Source organism: Megalobrama amblycephala, linkage group LG10 (genome assembly GCF_018812025.1).
Source record: "Megalobrama amblycephala isolate DHTTF-2021 linkage group LG10, ASM1881202v1, whole genome shotgun sequence".
In the NCBI taxonomy this organism is placed as follows: Eukaryota; Metazoa; Chordata; class Actinopteri; order Cypriniformes; family Xenocyprididae; genus Megalobrama; species Megalobrama amblycephala.
This window is the reverse complement of record NC_063053.1, coordinates 4,009,163-4,030,188: the sequence shown is the minus strand read 5'-3', so window position 1 is coordinate 4,030,188 and position 21,026 is coordinate 4,009,163. Positions and strand designations below refer to the sequence as shown.

General features: G+C 35.2%; 1 protein-coding gene across 1 annotated transcript in view; it reads left to right on the top strand.

The window, feature by feature from the left end:
- Positions 1-21,026, top strand: part of LOC125276502 (gamma-aminobutyric acid receptor subunit pi) — a 65,400-nt gene that overhangs the window by 28,097 nt on the left and 16,277 nt on the right. Inside the window, exon 3 of the mRNA XM_048204029.1 lies at positions 17,944-18,056. Coding sequence (XP_048059986.1) covers positions 17,944-18,056 — 113 coding nt within the window. The remainder of the gene's footprint in view (positions 1-17,943; positions 18,057-21,026) is intronic.

Genomic DNA, 21,026 nt, shown 5'->3' with positions numbered 1-21,026 from the left:
TACATATTTATTGTATTTTTTTTTTTTTACTTGCATTTTTTATGTTTGTATACAAATCAGTTCATTTTAGCCTTCAATATGATATAGTAATGTAGTACTAACTGACTCCCTGTATAGTTTACAGCATTAGTTGAGAGATTTTTTTCCTTGAAAATTTTCCATGGTACTATACATGATATATATCCAAATTAATCAATATCAAATTGATTTGAATCGGAATCGAATAGAATCGCAAGCTTGTGAATCCAAATCAAATCGAGAAATTTGGGTCAATATCCAGCCCTATTGTTTATGTTATATTATTAGTGATGTGTATGTATTTGCATGCTTATGGAGGCTACAGGCGTACTTGAGTAACACGCCTATGTCTTATTTTATGTCTCTCTCTCACTCTTCTGGGACAGAATGATTTTTTTCCCCTCCCTTTTCATCTCCCACTTTCCATTTGCTGGGAAAGAACAAAGCAGGAGAAGATCCAAGAGTAAAAGCAGAAACAGAGCCACACAGATTGGCCCTCGAGTCTTGTTTAAAACACCCAGACAGATGCAACCAGTAACACGGCAAACATGAGACTTGTGTAAAATACGATATGGAAGAGTATTTTATATAGGTCTCATGTATGGTCTTGGTTTGCAGTTAACTTACTTTCATTAATGTACTTTCATTCATAATAGGTCATGATCCAGTTACACAACATCTCAAGTGTGTAAAATATTAACACAGTGAACAACACAGAGGTATTAATATAAATGCATTTAGACTATGATCAGAATTATCGAAAACTGTTTGGTATGATAGTTGAGTTTTGGTTAACATACACAGTTTAATCTTATTGCATAATTTTCCAGTTTCAAGTTTTTTTTAAAGGATTTTTGGTTTTATTTTAAATTTTCAGACAAATATTTAATTTTGTGTAGGAAGTTCAGTATTCAGTCAACTGATTTTTATCATACATTATCATGTGGCACAGTCATATCACGTTCTTTAAATTGTCATTCTACTGATGAGCGTGAGCGTCATGAGCGTGTTTCCCCTCAGGCCAAAAATGCACTTCACAAATACTGCCAGCGGCCTCAGCAAGGGATTTCAGATCGTCTCTGGCAAAGATAAGGTGGATTCATGTGAAATAAAATCTTAAAAGCTTCTTGTGTGTGGCGTAACACACAAAGACATGAACATATACTCGTTCATATGCTAGTATACGCATGTGAGAATGTCTGAATTTCTGGAGGCCAGAGGACAGAAGTCATGAATTAAGTGATGTGGGACTAGTAAAGTGTTTCCTCTCATCTGTGTGATTAAAACAGGAGGTGAGTAGACATGTTTGACCTTTTTACATACAGTGGCAAGAAAAAGTATGTGAACCACTTGCAGAATCTGTGAAAATGTGAATAATTTTAATAAAATAAGAGAGATGCATGTTATTTTTTATTTAGTACTGTCCTGAGTAAGATATTTTACATAAAAGATGTTTGCATTTTGTTCACAAGACAAAACAATAGCTGAATTTATTAAAATGGCCCCATTCATAAGTATGGGAACCATTGATTCTCAGTACTGTGTGTGGTTACCTGATGATCCACGACTGTTTTTGTGTTTTGTGATGGTTATTCATGAGTCTCTTGTTTGTTCTGAGCAGTTAAACTGAGCTCTGTTCTTCAGAAAAATCCTCCAGGTCTTGCAGAAATTTCAGTTTTCAAGCATTTTTTGCATATTTGAACCCTTTCCAGCAGTGACTGAATGATTTTGAGATTCGTCTTTTCACACTGAAGACAACTGATGGACTCAAACACAGCTATTAAAAAAGGTTCAAACATTCACTGATGCTCCAGAAGGAAACACGATGCATTAAGAGTCGGGGGGTGAAAACTTTTGAATTCAAATATCAAGGTAAATTGTACTTAATGTTTTTTCCGGGAAACATGCAAGTATCTTCTGTTGGTTCTGAAGGGCAGTACTAAATGAAAAACAATGATATTTAAACAAAATAAGAAAAATTGTGACATCTTCATCCTGTTCAAAAGTTTTCACCCCCCGACTCTTAATGCATCGTGTTTCCTTCTGGAGCATCAGTGAATGTTTGAACTTTTTTTAATAGTTGTGTTTGAGTCCCTCAATTGTCCTCAGTGTGAAAAGACGGATCTCAAAATCATTCAGTCACTGTTGTAAAGGGTTCAAATATGCAAAAAATGCTTGAAAACTGAAATTTCTGCAAGACCTGGAGGATTTTTCTGAAGAACAGAGCTCAGTTTAACTGCTCAGGACAAACAAGAGACTCATGAACAACCATCACAAAACAAACAAACAGTCGTGGATCATCAGGTAACCACACACAGTATTGAGAACCAATGGTTCACATACTTATGAATGGGGTTATTTTAATAAATTCAGCTACTGTTTTGACTTGTGAACTAAATGTAAACATCTTTTATGTAAAATATCTTACTCAGGACAGTACTAAACCAAAAATAACATGCATTTTGTATGATCCCTCTTATTTTATTAAAATTATTCACATTTTCACAGATTCTGCAAGTGGTTCACATACTTTTTCTAGCCACTGTAAGTCTTACATTAACGAAGAGGGATTTAGCTACACTTGTTGTGAAGGAAATGTTATTATATATCAATCAAAGTACACAAATTCAGTATTGCTTGAAAGCTTTCTTCAGGGTATATAACAAATAAAACTACATACTGAGTTAACCAATTAATAATAAGAAGGTTTAAAGGAGATTAGAAAGAGCTGCACTGCAAAAAATGATGTTCTTCCTCAGTATTTCTGTCTTGTTTTCCAGTACAAATATCTAAACATTCTTAAATCAAGATACATTTACTTGAGAAGCAAAATTACTTAAACAAATTTAGATAATTAACACCGTCATCCAAAGTGCATAATCAAAATGACATATTTTCCACATTTCTAAGTTATTACACCAACAACAAGAAAAAACCAAAGCAACATGATACATATTGAACAACATTCTGTACACACAAAAAAATCAAATAAACTGGCAAATAAACTGTTAAAAATAAAAAATACCACTCACTTGTTCCCTTATGTAATCTAATCAGTATTACCACCACTTGGTTTTATCTGTTCATTGCCCAAAAAGAAAAAAAAGATTACATTTTATGGTCAAATTAATTAGAAAGTTTTGCAAAAGGACTATTTGGATCCTATTTAATAAACTACTGTGTTCTTTTATCTGCCCTTTTAATGATCAAGATGTTTCCCAACATTCATTTTATTCAGTTCTCTAGTCTAAATCATATTTTAAAATTTCTAAATCATTTTTTAAAAATTGACAATGCAATTACCACATTTAAAATTACTCAATGGAGTTTGACCTGTAAGATATTTAGTGAAGTTTGTTTTAAGAAACAAGCTTTTACAACTCTATTTTTAATAAGTCTTAAATCAAACCGAAGATTTTTATTTCTAAAAGATGATTTCAAATAGGAATCAGACATATTAAAGTGTGGATTAACAGACATATTAAAGTGAAACTCGTATGGCTTCACATGAAGGCTCTCTCAGAGATTATACGTGATGATTTATTGTTACCAGCGTTGCCTGCTTAGAGGGTTTCATGATGCAATAGGTTTCATCGCATTTTGACCTGCAAAATCTCTATATTCTTATATTAAGCTCTTCAGAAAATCATCCATATTATGTGAACATTTTCTCAAGGGAATGTAAGTTATTTGCTCATGCAAAAGTCGCTGTTAAAATGCTAGGGTGTTGTGGGTGGTTGTCAGTGTGCTGTTTTGCAATTTCTAAGGTGTTCTAGGTTGTTGCTAGGGAGTTTCTAGGGTGCAGGATGAAATATATACAGAAGTTTAAATGCTTAGTGTTTGAATCTTAACACTCAGTATGAGCAGTAGTAATAGTGAAGCTTGAATTGGCAAACACCACTAATTTAACTGCCTGTGTTTTGGAGGATTGAACCAAATTGATCCTATTCGTTCCAAGCTCCCATTTCTATAAATGATCCTCAAATGTATGAATAACTTTTTTTTCCCCATCAGAAACTTTTAAAATGAGAGCAGTTGCCATAGCAACCATCCTGAGGGATTCTCTAATGCACTACACAGATATAGCCAAACATAGACAGTTTTCATTCACTCAAATTATTATTTTTCTATGATTTCTTAAAGCAGATCTTGCCACCAGCTAGATGGTTTGAAAAGAGCACAAGGTCTTTTCATGTGTCAATATATATATATCTGCATTCTGCATGATATATATATTTTTTGTGTGATATATCATGCTTTTTTTTTCTGTACTGTCTTTCTCCACATCATTTAAGCAAAACTTCTACTTCCCATCTCCTGCGCTGAAACATTCCCTCAACTTAAAAGAATTCTGTACTGAATAAACTCACAAATGTAGTCCAAGCATGAAGCCAAATCATCAGGCGTTTTCCCCTATGCGACTCAAACTATCCTCTGCATATTTGAAGAGCGCTCGGCTGATATTTACACTGCTGAATGCATTAATGGTTTCTCTCAGGAGCACTTACTGACATAAAGGAAGCTGTTATTGCTGAATTAATAAGCATAAAATATTCCCACTAAATGCTTGACCTTTCTTGCACACCATCTTCCATTTGCCTCTGTAAAAATTAGCTGTCGGTGTGTCCAAACTCAGCGCTCTCGGCATGTGCGGAAATGCATTTAGGCGGTTATTGTTTCCTAGCTATATGTAGTGAACCACAAAGGAATTCATTGTGACACTCCTGCTGGGTTCTGTTAATAGGCTTTTAGTTGAATGCTCACTAACAGAGCAACATGATTGTATTGTTTGTTTTTTTTATTCAGTACTTGTTATAAATGTCATTTGGAGGTTGGTTAGTCTGTTTTATTTGCTTTACCCAGTAGTTTGCAAACTAAATTTTTTCATTTAATGAAAACATGTGAAGTGTTTGCCCATGCAAAACTTGACAGGGTGTTGCTAAAGTGTTGCATGTGTTTATAGGATGGTTGCACACTAGTTTTTGTACTTGTTCTGAGTATAAGCAATATGTGATGCATTCCTTAGAAATCAGAAATGGGGTGATGCCTGTACTTTGTGTAATTGCGAAGTAGGTCATTTCAGACAATATTGCTTCACGACTTTTGTTAAAACATTCAGATGATTTATGTGGTGCCGTGATTTCTATTACTGAATTCAATTTTGCAAACAGATTTGAACAGATTCTGCTATTGACTGTCCTGAGGAGCTGCCTCATCCCTGCACTGGCTGTCTGTGTCCTAGAGGACATGTAATATTGCAGGTGACATGTTTTGGCCATCAGCTGAAATGTGTGCAGAAGTGCAGAAGCGCTGGATGCCCACACAGTCCGAGAACCGCTCTGACACTATGAAAAACAGCCACGGATTCATACTCATTACTCATGTTTTATTCTTCTTATGTTTTATTCTACTACTTATTATTTTTTATTCGATAGCCTCACTGAGAAACAGTAGAGATGAATCACCTGGTATAATTCTGATGCCTTCTCTACCTTTAGTTGTCGTACTTCTGTTTGGTGCCACTAGTGGAGCTTTAAATGACTGTAGCTTTAATCAATGTGTGATCATATCAGAATACAATTCAAGTTTATTTGTATAGTGCTTTTCACATATTGTTTCAAAGCAGCTTTACAGAAAATGCTTGTTTCAGTTTATCAGCCTGAGATGAGTGTGGTAAATGTTAATGTCCATATGGCAGTGAGATACAGCTATATGTTATGTGGTTAGTTAAAGGGTTAGTTCACCCAAAAATGAAAATTCTGTCATTTATTACTCACCCTCATGCCGTTTCACACCCGTAAGATCTTCGTTAATCTTCGGAACACAAATTAAGATATTTTAGTTGAAATCCGATGGCTCAGTGAGGCCACTATAGCCAGCAATGACATTTCCTCTATCAAGATCCATTAATGTACTAAAAACATATTTAAATCGGTTCATGTGAGTACAGTGGTTCAATATTAATATTATAAAGCGACGAGAATATTTTTGGTGCGCCAAAATAACCCCAAAATAACGACTTATTTAGTGATGGCCGATTTCAAAACACTGCTTCAGGAAGCATCGGAGAATAAAGAATCAGTGTATCGAATCATGATTCGGATCGCATGTCAAACCGCCAAACTGCTAAAATCACTGCTGATTCGACACAAAAGATTCATTATGCTCCGAAGCTTCCTGAAGCAGTGTTTTGAAATCGGCCATCACTAAATAAGTCGTTATTTTGTTTTTGTTTTTTGGCGCACCAAAAATATTCTTGGCACTTTATAATATTAATATTGAACCACTGTACTCACATGAACTGATTTAAATATGTTTTTAGTACCTTTATGGATCTTGAGAGAGGAAATGTCATTGTTGGCTATGCAGGCCTCACTGAGCCATCAGATTTCAACTAAAATATCTTAATTTGTATTCCGAAGATTAACGAAGGTCTTACGGGTGTGGAACGGCATGAGGGTGAGTAATAAATGACAGTATTTTCATTTTTGGGTAAACTAACCCTTTAACCCTATTAAACCGGCTATTTTTTAATGACCTATTTAGGGTTAATGTCATGTATTCGTTAAGCAAACACAACAAACGTGTTAGGCATCAATTACAATCTTTGCTCGTAATGATTACAATATAAGGACAATATTAGGATAATATTTGAGAGTTTTGAAGTGCCTTGGGCCTTCTGAAATCTATTTTATTTTTTATCCATCCATCCATCCATCCGCCCGCCCGCCCGCCCGCATCAGAAATGACCCCACACGTGTGCAATCTGAACATCTCTACAGCTCAGATCTCTGCTGCATAATGAAAACTCTCAGAAAAAAGTGTGTTCATGAGTACTTTAGTAAATCAACAGGCTCAGAAACATCTCTCAAGGGCGACAGCTATGAAATTAAATTTGAATTGCCGGGGAATCAGTGAACAAACACACATAGATAAGAATACATCTGCTGCAAATGCACTTGGACAGGTGGAATGGATCGATTACGCAGCGTATGTGGATTTTGATGCTTGTAAACACATTAGACTGTTTGGTGCACGTCCAAAAATTACCGCCTGCGCTGTCCTTATTCACTGATACCATTCAGACGCTCCTTGAGGACTTTCCGATTACGGAAGATTACTGTCTGTACTGACACACCATTTTATGACAGTCTCTCCTCTAGAGCATAAAAACACAGCGACTGTCACTGAAAAACCATGTGAAGTGTTTTGCAACATGACTTCATTTCATTCTCACTTGTCAGTTTGTTCTGGATATGATAAATGAGTCAAAAATGACCAGACTTTTAAATTGCTTGTACATCTCTCGTGCTATATTATCACCAAATATTGGATTAAATCTTTTTGTCAAATTGTTTTCTTTCAATTCTTTCAATTAGCACATTTCTTTTTGGATCTGATTGATTGTACGCCTAATTGATCTGAGCTTATGCAACTCCATTTTTGAGTGAAAAAAGTTCACACGTGCTTATTCACCTCAACAAAACTGAGTTCAGATCAATGATGCATACGATAAATCAGCTCAAAAAAGAAATACAAAACCTGTGCTAATTGAAAGTAAACAAGTGATAGATTTACAAGTAGGTTTTTTTTTTTTTTTGGACCAGGAACAGCACAAGTGTAACAAGGTAGGGGCAAAGAACCCCAAAAAGTACAAAAAATATCCAGTTATTTTTGGGAAGTTTTTATACCTTGTGTGAGAAAATTCAGTAAGTTTTAGTCCAGTGCAATAACATTAACTAGCATTTTTGGGAAAAAGAAAACCATCTCCAAGTCAAAATGCCTGGAACTAGGGCTGCAACTAATGATTATTTTGATAATCGATTAGTTGGCTGATTATTATTTTTTTTATTAATCGATTAATCGGATAAAAATCCTAATTTTATTATTTTTTTATTTTATTGACAAAAAACACACTATTGCACATCCTGCCCATTGTACTTCAAACAAATGTGCCAGCTATCTAATCAAAAACTTGTTTAAAACTAAAAACGTTATTTCCATTTATTAGTCAAATAACAAACTGAAACAACTAAATAGTCATTATTTACACATAATTTAATAGCAGTCTCTGTTGTTATTGACTGTAATTGGGCATCTGAAAAAACAAACAAACAACAACAACAAAAAAAACAAAACAATAAAGTGCTTTACTTTTTTCCCCTGCCTTTCTTGTAAAACAGTAAAATCAAAAATTCATGGATAACGGCAATAATTATATTGTAGCTTTAGAGATACTGCTGTGACTAAAGAGCTTACACATACTGGTGGATTAACCATTACAGAAACATGAAAAATGATTTTAGTAATGACCAATACTGATAGCTTAGAACAGCTGTGGACATAATCACCTCTTACTGTAATTTCTTTATCCTGTAAATTTAGACTATAATAAACGTCTTACATTTATATTCAATTACATGTTGTTATCGCTTTATAGTTACTACTCTCATAAAATACTTGAATGACATGTTGACTTTTAAATCTAAATTTAACTTTAAACAACAGATATTTCAGCAAAATTAGTATATTTGCACTGAACATTTATTTTCTCCCTCTCTCCTGCGTTCTGTCTGTGTGACGTGGGTGTGCGCGCCAGCGCTCGTTCAGTATCAAGTTTAACGCAGACTGTCAGGACGAGACTTTATGCAAAATAGAAATGCTCGCATGAATTTATACCATTTACAGATAAGGATATAGCTGTAGAATGAATGTTTTGCACTGAGGACGCACATGCATCTGTCAAAGGGCAAGCCATTCCGCTGATGCATTAGCTTGTAGCTTAAAATAAAGAATTCTCATGTTTTGGAATCATGCTTGGAATCATGTACCTTTCCTGCAGCAGCTCACTCTGTTTCCTCCATTTTTAGATGCATTTTTGTCCATAGAAATGCATTATTTAGTGCTGTAATTTGACAGGACTGGCAGAAGTTTTCTGTGCACGGTGGGCAGACCCGACTAATCGATAATGAGAAATGTAGATGATTTTTATCATTGATTATTAGCGATTTTATCGAATAGTTGTTGCAGCCCTAACTGGAACACTAAATTGAGTGATTGTACATTCTCTTATGGTCATGCATTTTTAATTTGAACATTTAACTAGCTTTGTGTTCCTCTTACTACAGTAAATAGTGTGGAATGCCACAGAATTTGGCTGAAGTCAGAAGCAGGGCTGTACACTTGATCAAAAGGCGATATGGCCTAGTGTGTGTGTGTGTGTGTGTGTGTGTGTGTGTGAATATTAAAGACTGTGCGTGTGTTATCTCACTATATAAGGACATGAACACTTGAACTTCACAGAGTCAGAGTCACTTCACAAGCGTTTCATTGGAGAAAACTATCGGCAGATACACTCAGAAAATGTCTTTTATCAAATGAAATGGTTAAATGCTCTGAAGTGACTCTCAGATGCATGTTATTTGAATTGGTGAAGAAAAACGGATTACTGCAAAACTAAAGAGCGATGGATGGATGGATGGATGGATGGATGGATGGATGGATGGATGGATGGAGAAATTGGGAAAAAATCAAATGGATTTCAGAAGGCCCAAGGCACTTCAAAACTCTCAAATATTATCCTAATATTGTATTATCCTTATATTGTAATCATTACGAGCAAAGGTTATAATTGATGCCTAACACGTTTGTTGTGTTTGCTTAACGAATACATTACATTAACTCTTTAGAACATGAAGCTAAAATAGGTCATTTTCACATATTTTTGGGATGGATGGATGGATGGATGGATGGACGTAAAGCATCCTCAAGGTCAGTAAGGATTAATATGAAATTATATATCACCCTAATGGTATGTAATGATGTCTATTTTATGTCTGAAGAGCCTGTAATATCGTGGCTGAAGAGCCTATAGTCTGTAATTCAGGGTCTGTGAAGCATTCACTGCCGGTGGGAGTAATCCTCAGGACTACATTGATTGGATGTACTCATCAAATCGCATCCCACTGCTGAAACACTGAACACAGAGCAGAATGAGCGCTTCACTAGACCCATCCATCCATGACCTCGGGAATATGCAACCTGCTCAAAGCCGCAGGGAATCGTGGCACGACAACAGGGACGAGAATGTGTGTAGGAGAAAAAGAAAGGAAGGTGCAGTAAATCCCAAAGAGGGAATCTGCTGAGAACAATGAAAACCAGATGGAGGTGTCCTGCGTTTTCTGTAGCGAATCGAATGAGTGATGAGAGAGGAAGAGGATGAGAGTAAAAGCTTTTTGAGTTGTGCTTTATGGCCCTGTCACAGCTTTACTCTAATGTACGCTGTCAGATATGCCATATTACAACATTTAAGCATGCTTGTGTAACGTCTAACTAGGTATTTATATATTCTGAAGAGTATTCTCTGTGGAACAATTTGAATTAAGTTTTTATTGAATAACATCAATTTAAATTGTGGCGTGTTCCTCACCCAATTCTTTAATGGTGACTTAATATTTTTAAAACCCCAGTTGAGCATCTGTTATTGAGATGAATGGGAATGCTGACGCTGATCTTTCTCTAGGTGTTATAGACCTTATTGGGTGCAGTTTTTGTACCAATATGTCATTGAACTATGAAATATTTGTTTCACTTACAAACATTTACATTAAAAATTTTAAATAATTTAAAATGAGCTATCACCATCATCATCATTATCTTGTTCTGTTGTTTTATTGTAGCAATACAGTAAGTGGATTGGTGTTTTGACAGAAACTGTGGTTCTGTATAGAACCCCATTGAAGTTTTTTTCTGAGAGTGAATAAGCTTTGTGTTTGTGTGTGCCTGTGCATAAGTAAAACAATGTCAATGACCGAGCCAAACACTGAGATGTATGCAATCACATGCATTCAAAAAGTAAGTTCATATTAAAACATGATAGTGTCCTTCAAGAGAAATCTGCAAAAGTCTTGTTCAGAGGCCATAAAAATACAAAAGTGCTCAGTGCAAAGAGAAAATCATCACCAGTGTCTTCGTATAGATTACACACCTGATTTCATTAGGTCCCGATCACCAAGGTGCGAGAACCCTTTTGTAATTGCTCTTATTATTATTATTCTTCTCCAAAGTGAATTGCATTTTTGAAGCCCTAAACATGCTCGAAAATGAACGAAACGTTGCACACGCATCAGAACTGGTGAAAATTTACATCTGATATGGGTTTCAGAATTGGGTGGGGCAAAATAGCTTGAAATAAATTTAAGGCATTTCATTTCATAAAGACATTTTTTAAGGAAAAAAAAACATATGTGTCCATAAGTATGCTGTAAAAATGATTTTTTTGAAGTTGTAAATATGTCAGTTTTTCTACATCAGAATTTCATGTTTAATTGAATGTTACTCTCCGTTCCTTTGCAGTTTGTGAAATTTACTAGCAATTTCTGAGTGAAAATTCTTTCTACACCTAATTCTTTTTCAGTGTAACTGTTTTTGAGGTTTCTGCATGTGAAAGTATGTGTCTGGCTGTCGCAGGTGTTTTTAAAGGACTGTCAGTGTGTCACGCTGATGCTCATGACCTCCTCAGCACCTCAAAGATCAAACCAGCCTGGTAGTCGTAGATGAAGAGAGAAAGTAAGAGGACCGGAAGGGATGAAAGAGACTAATGATGTGAGGAGAATGTTGCTCCGTTTTACATGTCTGGGTTGGAAGTTAGATGTGGGGAATCATTGCATTCTTCCTTTAACTACATTTCCTAAAATATTCACAGTATTTCACTCTTCAGGAAGTGACTTATAGTGACTCTGAACATTAACCTTAGAGGAAGTGTTATAACATACAGAGAAATGACACACTTGACCTTTTTATGTTCAAGTGTTTAATGAAGTCTGTTGTAGGGTCAGAAATTAACCTTTCCATTTGCCCTCATTTTTTTATTTTTTTATTTTTACTTTGGTAAGGTCAATTTTCACATGGCTTACATGTATTTCCACAACTATTGCATAATGTTGTATTATGTAAATTGTTATGTAAATATCCTACATAAAGTATGAATTCATTACAGGGTAGGGCAGCAATATTATTGCTTTAATTAGTATTGCTGATTATTGCCCCTGATATAGTAATAATGATTATTAATATTGATTAACAGAATGCATAAAACAGTTTTTTTTTAGGGGAAGTGGGGTATCATATTCTTGTATGCAACACAGACAAAACAAGCTATGATCCATTTATTTACACATTAGAAAATCAAGACTTTACATTGGTTATTTTAGTAGCATGAAAAACAAAGAAAATTTCTTCATCACTGGTGACAAATGTAAACATACCTGATTGGCCGCTGCATTAATAAGCTCAACATAAACATGTGTGATTGGTTCTGATGCTCAACTCTGCAAAAATAGACAAAAAATAAATAAATCTTTGATGCAACATGTGCAGATATAAATGTAATGCGCAATCATCACTTCATTCATTTTCACATTTCACTTTAATTGCAACAGTTGTAATAAATTTACTCTTATTTTGCAGGGATTTTTTTGCCCCTTTATCTTGAATTTTGGGAGTATTTTTGTTCATTTTGGTGGCATTTTTGCCTCAAATCTCTATTAACTTTTGACCCTGGTCTGTTGTTTTTATTAAAGCATGGATGGGATTCAGGTCAAAAAGAGGTCAATGACATTCACTTGTGGGAATGAGTAGAGATGGGGCACACAGTTTCCAAAGTATAAAAAATATTTGTATGTATTCAAGCCAGTGTTGGCGTGTGCGTGTGATTTATGTGTCCAGAAGTGTCTGCAGATGGACAGTGCATCATTACACTAACATTTTGTTTTGTGTAATGCCTGTTTTTTTACAGGTTTATTTCTATGCAAATACAAATCCAACAAATACCCCCCCCCAAAAAAAAACAAACAAACAAACAAAATAACAAAAACAAAAAAACTCGTATCTGTCAGGATGATGAGATTTTGAGATTGACAGCTCCTTAGTCACTTTCAGATGGAATTGGGAAGGATCCATCTGCTCTGGCAGATGGCATTAAAGGGTTAGTTCACTTTACTACCTTTCTTGGCCTTGAAAGTGGAAATTGTGTTACAGTCTATCGGAGGCCAGAAAGCTCCCGGATTCCATCAAAAATATCTTAATTGTGTTCAAAGATGAACGAAGGTCTTACGGGTTTGGAACGACATGAGGGTGAGTAATAAATGACAGAAATTTCATTTTTGGGTGAACTAACCCTTTAATGCCATCTGCCAAATCATTTCAACAAGTTTTCTAGGAATGAATCGTATTTGCAGATGGATCCTTCCCAATTCCATCTGAAAGTGACCCCGATGAGGAGCTGTCAATCTCAGAATCTCATCATCCTGACAGATACGAGTTGATATATGTATTCCATTGCTGCATGACTTCCAGTCTGATCTGAAATGCTTCTTTCATGTCCAAAGTTATCGACCGTTTCTTTTTCATCCCCCTCTTTTCTAAATTTAATCATTAAGAAACAACATGAGCTGTCACATTTTCTTTTAGAAGTTCTGCTGTTTTGGCATGTCTGTTTATTTTAATGTGTGCATCTCATAAAACCTGTCACAAAGTCTGGTACATATTTTATCCAAGATAAAAAGCACTTTGTGCATAAGTTATGTTTAGTTATGTTAAGTTATATTGAAGAAAATTAAGAGTATGTTTAGGATTTTCTGCATTGTGACTTTCTTTTTTTCTGATATTTAAGCATTTTCCCCCAATTCTCATTATTGTAATGCCGAAAACATTATGCTTATGACTGTAATTATAAAGTATTATTTAAATTATAAAGTATTTTTATATCATGGTAAAATAGGCTTTATGCTAATGTAATTAAAAAAACTATTAAAGTAATGAGAATAATTTCTTTCTTTCTTTCTTTCTTTCTTTCTTTCTTTCTTTCTTTCTTTCTTTCTTTCTTTCTTTCTTTCTTTCTTTCTTTCTTTCTTTCTTTCTTTCTTTCTTTCTTTCTTTCTTTCTTTCTTTCTTTCTTTCTTTCTTTCTTTCTTTCTTTCTTTCTTTCTTTCTTTCTTTCTTTCTTTCTTTCTTTCTTTCTTTCTTTCTTTCTTTCTTTCTTTCTTTCTTTCTTTCTTTCTTTCTTTCTTTCTTTCTTTCTTTCTTTCTTTCTTTCTTTCTTTCTTTCTTTCTTTCTTTCTTTCTTTCTTTCTTTCTTTCTTTCTTTCTTTCTTTCTTTCTTTCTAATTGAACCTTTACTTAACCAGGATAATTTCTCTGAGATTAAAAATCTCTTTCAATTTTAATTGAAGTAAATTCCAGTCAAATGGAGCTGCATACATAAAAGCTCTTTTTTTCAGTTCAGTTCTGACAAATGGAACAGAAAGAGTATAACTATTTTGAGACCGAAGGGAATAATTCCCAACACTTTTCTGTTGAATGAGACAACCGAGGTATGAAAAATATAATACGAGGTATTTTAAAAATATAAATATTATTTCTTACATTATTAATATTTTTTTGCTATTTGTTTTTATAGTGAATTGTGACCTGGACAATGTTTTGTGAGATTCGCCCTGATATGGGGAAACTGAAGGTCATGTTAGGATATCTAGTGTCTTGACTGTGTGAAATCAAGGCAAACTCTGCCAGAAACTGAGCTGGAGAGGTTCCTTCTCATCCCACACATGACCTCACAGGCCTGGCAGAACAACAAACATGCACAAACACTCCCGCTCGTATGATAAAACACACGCCGCCGCTGTCGTTCGTTCACACACACTCCTGAACACTGGTGTGGATGGATGTCAGGCGTCATACCTAACATTCAAGAGGAAGCAGGGTTGATTTTGTAATGAGAGAGGTTTGGATTGTGTCTCTTGGCTGTTTGTAGTTTATTTTCAGCCAGTATTTAGCTGCACAGCTGGAAATTTAGCTTGCTCTTTCATAGCTCAGCAGACTGATGGAGTTTCTCAGATGTTTGTCCTAAAATGTATTTTTAGAAGTAGAAGATATAAACACTAACGAGACGGTTGATAAAAGTACAGTAAGCGGCTGTAATGTGTTGAATTGTAATGTGGAGATGTTTTGATCTTGGAACAAATATAAATGTTTGATTTTAATGAGGGGCCTGTTTCCTTCTTAAATACTTTAGTATAAAAACATTTACATCTGCATTATTTCCTTTTATCCCTCAGGATTTGACGGAGGCGTCGACACAATCGTTTGGATTTTTTTGTTATAAGAGTGACTTAAAATACTCATTTATGGTCATACAGATGATGTCTTTAGTAGAGCTGCATGATTAATCTAAATAAAACCCAAAATCTCAATATGGCATAGTGTGTTTATCAAATCGCAAAGCCTGCTATATAATTAAATTACTTTGCAAATGTGCTTATCAACAGAAGAGAAGGGCTCCCTGCGGTTTTCCCTAAAAATAAAAGTTTGATGGTTTAATTTTTTTAAAGGGTCATGAAACCCCAGAACACATTTTTTGAGCTGTAAACAGATATGTATAGGCTGCACATCATTGAAAACACTAAAGGTACTCATTAATTTTATTTATAATTTCAAATTAGTTATTTTTGCATTTTTCAGAGCGATTTCTGTCTTCTGGTTTGAAAAGCAAAGTCGGAGCAACGTCACAAAATCTGATGTCATCGTGTGCTACCGGCAAGATCCGCAATGCTGGTTAGCTCCAAGTATGGGCTGGACGAACATGCTGACGTCAACAGTTTCTGTATTTATGTATTTATAGAAAAAGCACATTCAATCCAATCACTGTGCTGTAGTATGCATAAGATTATAATTGCAGTATTATGCATGAGGAAGTATCACTTCTCTCGCCTCTGTTTCTGTTGTCATTCAGAGACATGGGTCGTATAGTTGTGTTTGTTTCCTCAGTGCTACAACAAAAATGTGTTTTCCTGCGACGCGACCAGAGCAGTTTGGGTGCAAGTGGATTGTTTTGCTGTAATCTACCAGCACAAATGGAAAATATGTTCGCATGAGATCGCATTACAGCGGAGAATTCAAATGTCACAAAAGTGCTGTTCATCACCTCTGCGTTCGGACACGCGAGCCGTGTGTATGTTTCCCTCAGCACAGCAGCACATGAGTGTTGTTTGTATTTTGCCCGCGATGTGGTAAGAACTGGATATTGAATACGAACACATGAAAAATACGTTTGTTATGATATGCATGCATGTGGAGCGCGCATATGATCGGTTTTAGCGCGGAGCACCGCGATGAGTTTAACAACACTAGCCACGTGGATTATAGAGCATAAAGTATCCGTGTTTACAGTTTTTATAGACGTATTTGACACATTCTCCCGCACCAAACATGAACCAGCACGGTGTATGCACATATATTTCATCAAGTCTTCTTCAAATGAATTATATATGCAAACTGGACATTGATACGTGTATCTGAACGCGATGACATGATTATTCTAATGAACAAAAGACTTAGAGAATGGACAAAATTAAACTATGTCTATTCTTTTTCTGTTAAACTATGTGTCGTTTATCATGAGACTGTAGTGCTCATAAACGTAATGAAAGTATTATTAGCCCTTTTAAATATTCTTTTTCATTTCTCCCTTGCTTGAGAGTTTGTTGTCATTTTTCTCCGTGCTCATATTCATTATTCTGTATAATGAGTGTGTTATGTCTGTGCTTTATTGGTTGTTCTCTCCCCTCTTCCCCCCCTCTACACTCCCACTTTTCCAGAGCTTTACACGCCCATTTTTACAGACTTTTTCCAGCTCAGAAGTGTGAATGACCAGGCTAAAACAGGAGGGTTTCATGACCCTTTAAATGAAGAAATTAGGACAGCCATAAAAATTAGAATAATTGTTATATTTTCTTTTCTTATTTTCTTTTTTTTATTTTACAGTGATATATTGCAAGTTGAATATGAATAGTAAATATCACAATAGCAATGATATGTATTATTTTGTTTTTTAGTAGTGATAATAATAAAAAAGAATAATTATTGAGACAGTCATACAAATTTGAATAATTATTAAAAAAAGATTATATTTAAATAAAATATTATTATATTAGTTTCTTATTTTTCTTTTTATTTTACTGTCATATTGCATATTGAATATGCATAGTGAATATTACAATAGTAATTATATTTATAAATTATAATTATAATATAAAAATTAAAATAGTAATTATAATTATAAAAATATTATTTTGTTTTTAGCAATAATAATAATAATAATAATAATAATTATTATTATAATTTTTATTATTAATAATAATATTTTATAGCTATATTGATATACAATCACAAAATATTGGCCAAATTATGCAGCCCTATAAACAAGCACCGCAAACCTGGATTTTTTTTAAATTGCATTTTAAATCACAATTGCAATTTTTATCTGAAAAATAACAATTAGAATTTCTCTGCAATCCGTGCAGCCCTGTTGAAGCCTTGTCATTTTTACTTTTAAATGAACTAATTCAAATTGTAAACATATATCCTCTGATTATGTAATGTGCATGAAACTGATGACAAGTTCAGTAATACAGTAGATCATTTTTACTTTTTACTGACAGTTTTTACCATGCTCATCTAGTATGTCTCAGAGCTGTAGTGTATTTACTGTACATGTCACTTCATGGCATCATAAATGCGCTTTAGTTTCTGCTGAAGGTGCAGTGGTATATTTTGCTGTTCTGCGCAAAAGTCAAACGTGATGAAATCCGAGTGCTGATGCTACTTTTTCAAGTCTTCCACACTAACAGATCAAAGTAATCCAATTATGAAAATGAGCTTATTTTCACCCTCTCTCTCCTTTCTCTCTCAGTCTTAATTTAAAGTTGTTCTGGGTTCTCTGAGCACTCAGTGTTATCAGTGTAACAATATCGTCCATCAGCGATCTGCCCTGAAATAATGAGCTCGTAAATGCGCAGAGGACGTGAGAGAGCGTTTGGTGAAAGCTTTCTTTCTCTTCATTCATATTCCTCTGTTTTTCTCCCACAGATTTTTGGAAAACTCTCTGCTCAGTGCCGAGGTGAAAGAGGGAGAGATTCTTCCTCCGACCATCCAGAAGCTGATGAAAGGATACAACAAATACCTCCGGCCTTTCTTTGACAGTGAGGACATAATAAATGTTTAATGCATGCATGTGTATATTGTAGGCGCTTTACTCCCTCACATTTTCATCTGAAAACAGATTGATGCTCCAATATATTATAAATTCAGATTTGAATTCTAAATGTAATTAAGCCACAGCATCATCAATCAGAAAGGGAAAGAAAGACACAGAAATTACTAAGGACACTGTTTCATTGTACATGCAAAACATGTCAGCGGCTTTCAGCAAGAATCTCTTAAAGCTGTAGTTGACCTGACAGAGAAATCTGACTGTAGAAGATGAATGTTAATGATAATGCCCATTAAAGCACATCTAATGGCATCTCTGAGGATGCAGTACATACTTTTGTTGCATTATTAATTGCGATGACACATGTAATATGCATGCTCACTAGGGCTGCACAATTAATCGAATTTCTAATCACGATTACAATTACGGATGCAATGATTTCGTAATTGTTCAAAGGCACGATAACAACAAAAAATATCCACTTATATTATTCTGTGTGCTTTAAGGATTAGTTCAGTCTTCTTTAATCAACATTTGAAGAAAGTGTAAAACTCTTGCAGTTCACAAAGCTTATGCTACATCCTACATGGAAACTGTCTTTGGTGTATCTGGGACTGCCCTAGATTGGTTTAGGTCATATTTTACGGGTCGTAGTGGATGGTTTCAGATCTGATGTGGATCCTGTTTGTACTGGTGTCCCACAGGGCTCAGTTCTTGGTCCTCTGCTTTTCAGCATTTATATTTATCCTCTTGGACAGCTATTAAGATCCCTTAACCTCAGCTACCACTTCTATGCTGATGATACTCAGATTTATATACATTCTCAACCTGGTCAATTTGTGGATGTCTCTCATCTTTCCAGCTGTATTTCTGAGATTAAGTTGTGGATGTCTGAAAATTTTCGGTGTCCGAATGGCTCTAAAACTGAGTTATACTTCTTGGCTCTCCCCACCAACTGCGAAATGCTGCTTCTGTAGATCAATCGGTTGATGGTGTTGCCCTAGAGCTACACAGTGAACTAAAAAATCTTGGTGTTATCTTTGACACCACCTTGTCTTTTGAGCCTTTTGTCCAGAACACAGTAAAGACTTCCTTTTTCATCTTAAAAATATTGCACGTATTCAGCCTATGTTGCCCTTTTCTGTTGCTGAAAAATTGATCTTTTAACACCTTACACGCCAAATGGCACTTTATGATCTTCTCAGCACGGTCTCTTAATTGTTCCCAAAACACGGTTAGGATCCAGGGGAGACAGGGCCTTTTCAGCGTATGCTCCAAAATTGTGGAATTCTTTCCCAATTGATTTTAGGGATGCTAATGCTTTAGCTGTTTTTAAAACTTTGCTCAGAACATTCTTTTTCAGGAATTTATAATATATTGTCTTATATTGTTGTGTTTTTCCTCTATGTAAGCTTTCATGGAAAGCGCCTTGAGAAAGCTACTTTTAAAGGTGCTATATTAAAGGGTTAGTTCACCCAAAAATGAAAATTCTGTCATTTATTACTCACCTTCATGTCGTTCTACACCCGTAAGACCTTCGTTAATCTTTGGAACACAAATTAAGATGTTTTAGTTGAAATCCGATGGCTCAGTGAGGCCCATAGGGAGCAATGACATTTCCTCTCTCAAGATCCATAAAGGTACTAAAAACATATTTAAATCGGTTCATGTGAGTACAGTGGTTCAATATTAATATTATAAAGTGATGAGAATATTTTTGGTGCGCCAAAAAAACTAAATAACGACTTATTTAGTGATGGCCGATTTCAAAACACTGCTTCATGAAGCATCGGAGCATAAATGAATCAGTGTGTCGAATCATGATTCAGATCGAGTGTCAAACTGCCAACGGCTGAAATCACGTGACTTTGGCACTCCGAACAGCAGATTCGATATACTGATTCATTATGCACCAAAGCTTCATGAAGCTGTGTTTTGAAATCGGCCATCACTAAATAAGTCGTTATTTTGGTTTTTTTTGGCGCACCAAAAATATTCTTGTTGCTTAATAATATTAATATTGAACCATTGTACTCGCATGAACCGATTTAAATATGTTTTTAGTACATTAATGGATCTTGAGAGAGGAAATGTCATTGCTTCCTATGGAGGCCTCACGGAGCCATCGGATTTCAACAAAAATATCTTAATTTGTGTTCCGAAGATGAACGAAGGTTCTCAGCGGCGTCAAAATAAAAGTCCACCGCGCTGTCAAAAATAAAAATCACAACAACAAGCACAGTTTACGTCGCTTCAGAGTTCCTACTGGCGGTGCGAATGCAACCAAGAAAATGGCCCTCGAGGAACATTAGTTCTCGGGGAACCACCCTGGTGGCTAGTTCCTAGAACAACATGGTGCGAGAGCCCATAATTATAACGTGAATATGTTTACTTTTTTATTTAAAGAAGAAACCAATCCACTGAATAGTTGATATTTGAGGCTTAATGCTATAGAAAAGCAATAAAAAAGTGTTTTCAGCACTTTTTTTTTTTTTACATAAAAATATGCCATGCAGTTGCTTCAAACAATGGTATAAAGCTATTCAAAACATCATTCAATATAATTGTGATAATTACAATTACAATTTCAAGGGAATAATTCTACAATTATCAAGCGTTAGCGTCAGTTCTGGCAGGTCACGTCAGTCAAGCTCGCATCAGCTGACACCCAGGTGACTCACATCTACCTATAGGAATACGACACCTATAACAGCATCCATATATGCTCCTTCAGTATTATCAGTAGCTATCGCATTTCTCAGGAGCTAATTACCCTCCTCCATCCCCAGCTCCTCCTCTCGTCAGTCAGGATTGGCCTTATGATTCCCCTAAATCAAACTAATTCTTGAAATATGTCTACATGTTAAATTATTGACCTTAATGATATCTGCATATGTTGGTTCTGTTCTGTTTACCCTAGGGGGGTTATTGCTGCTCTCCCTTTTCTTATCCATGCTAG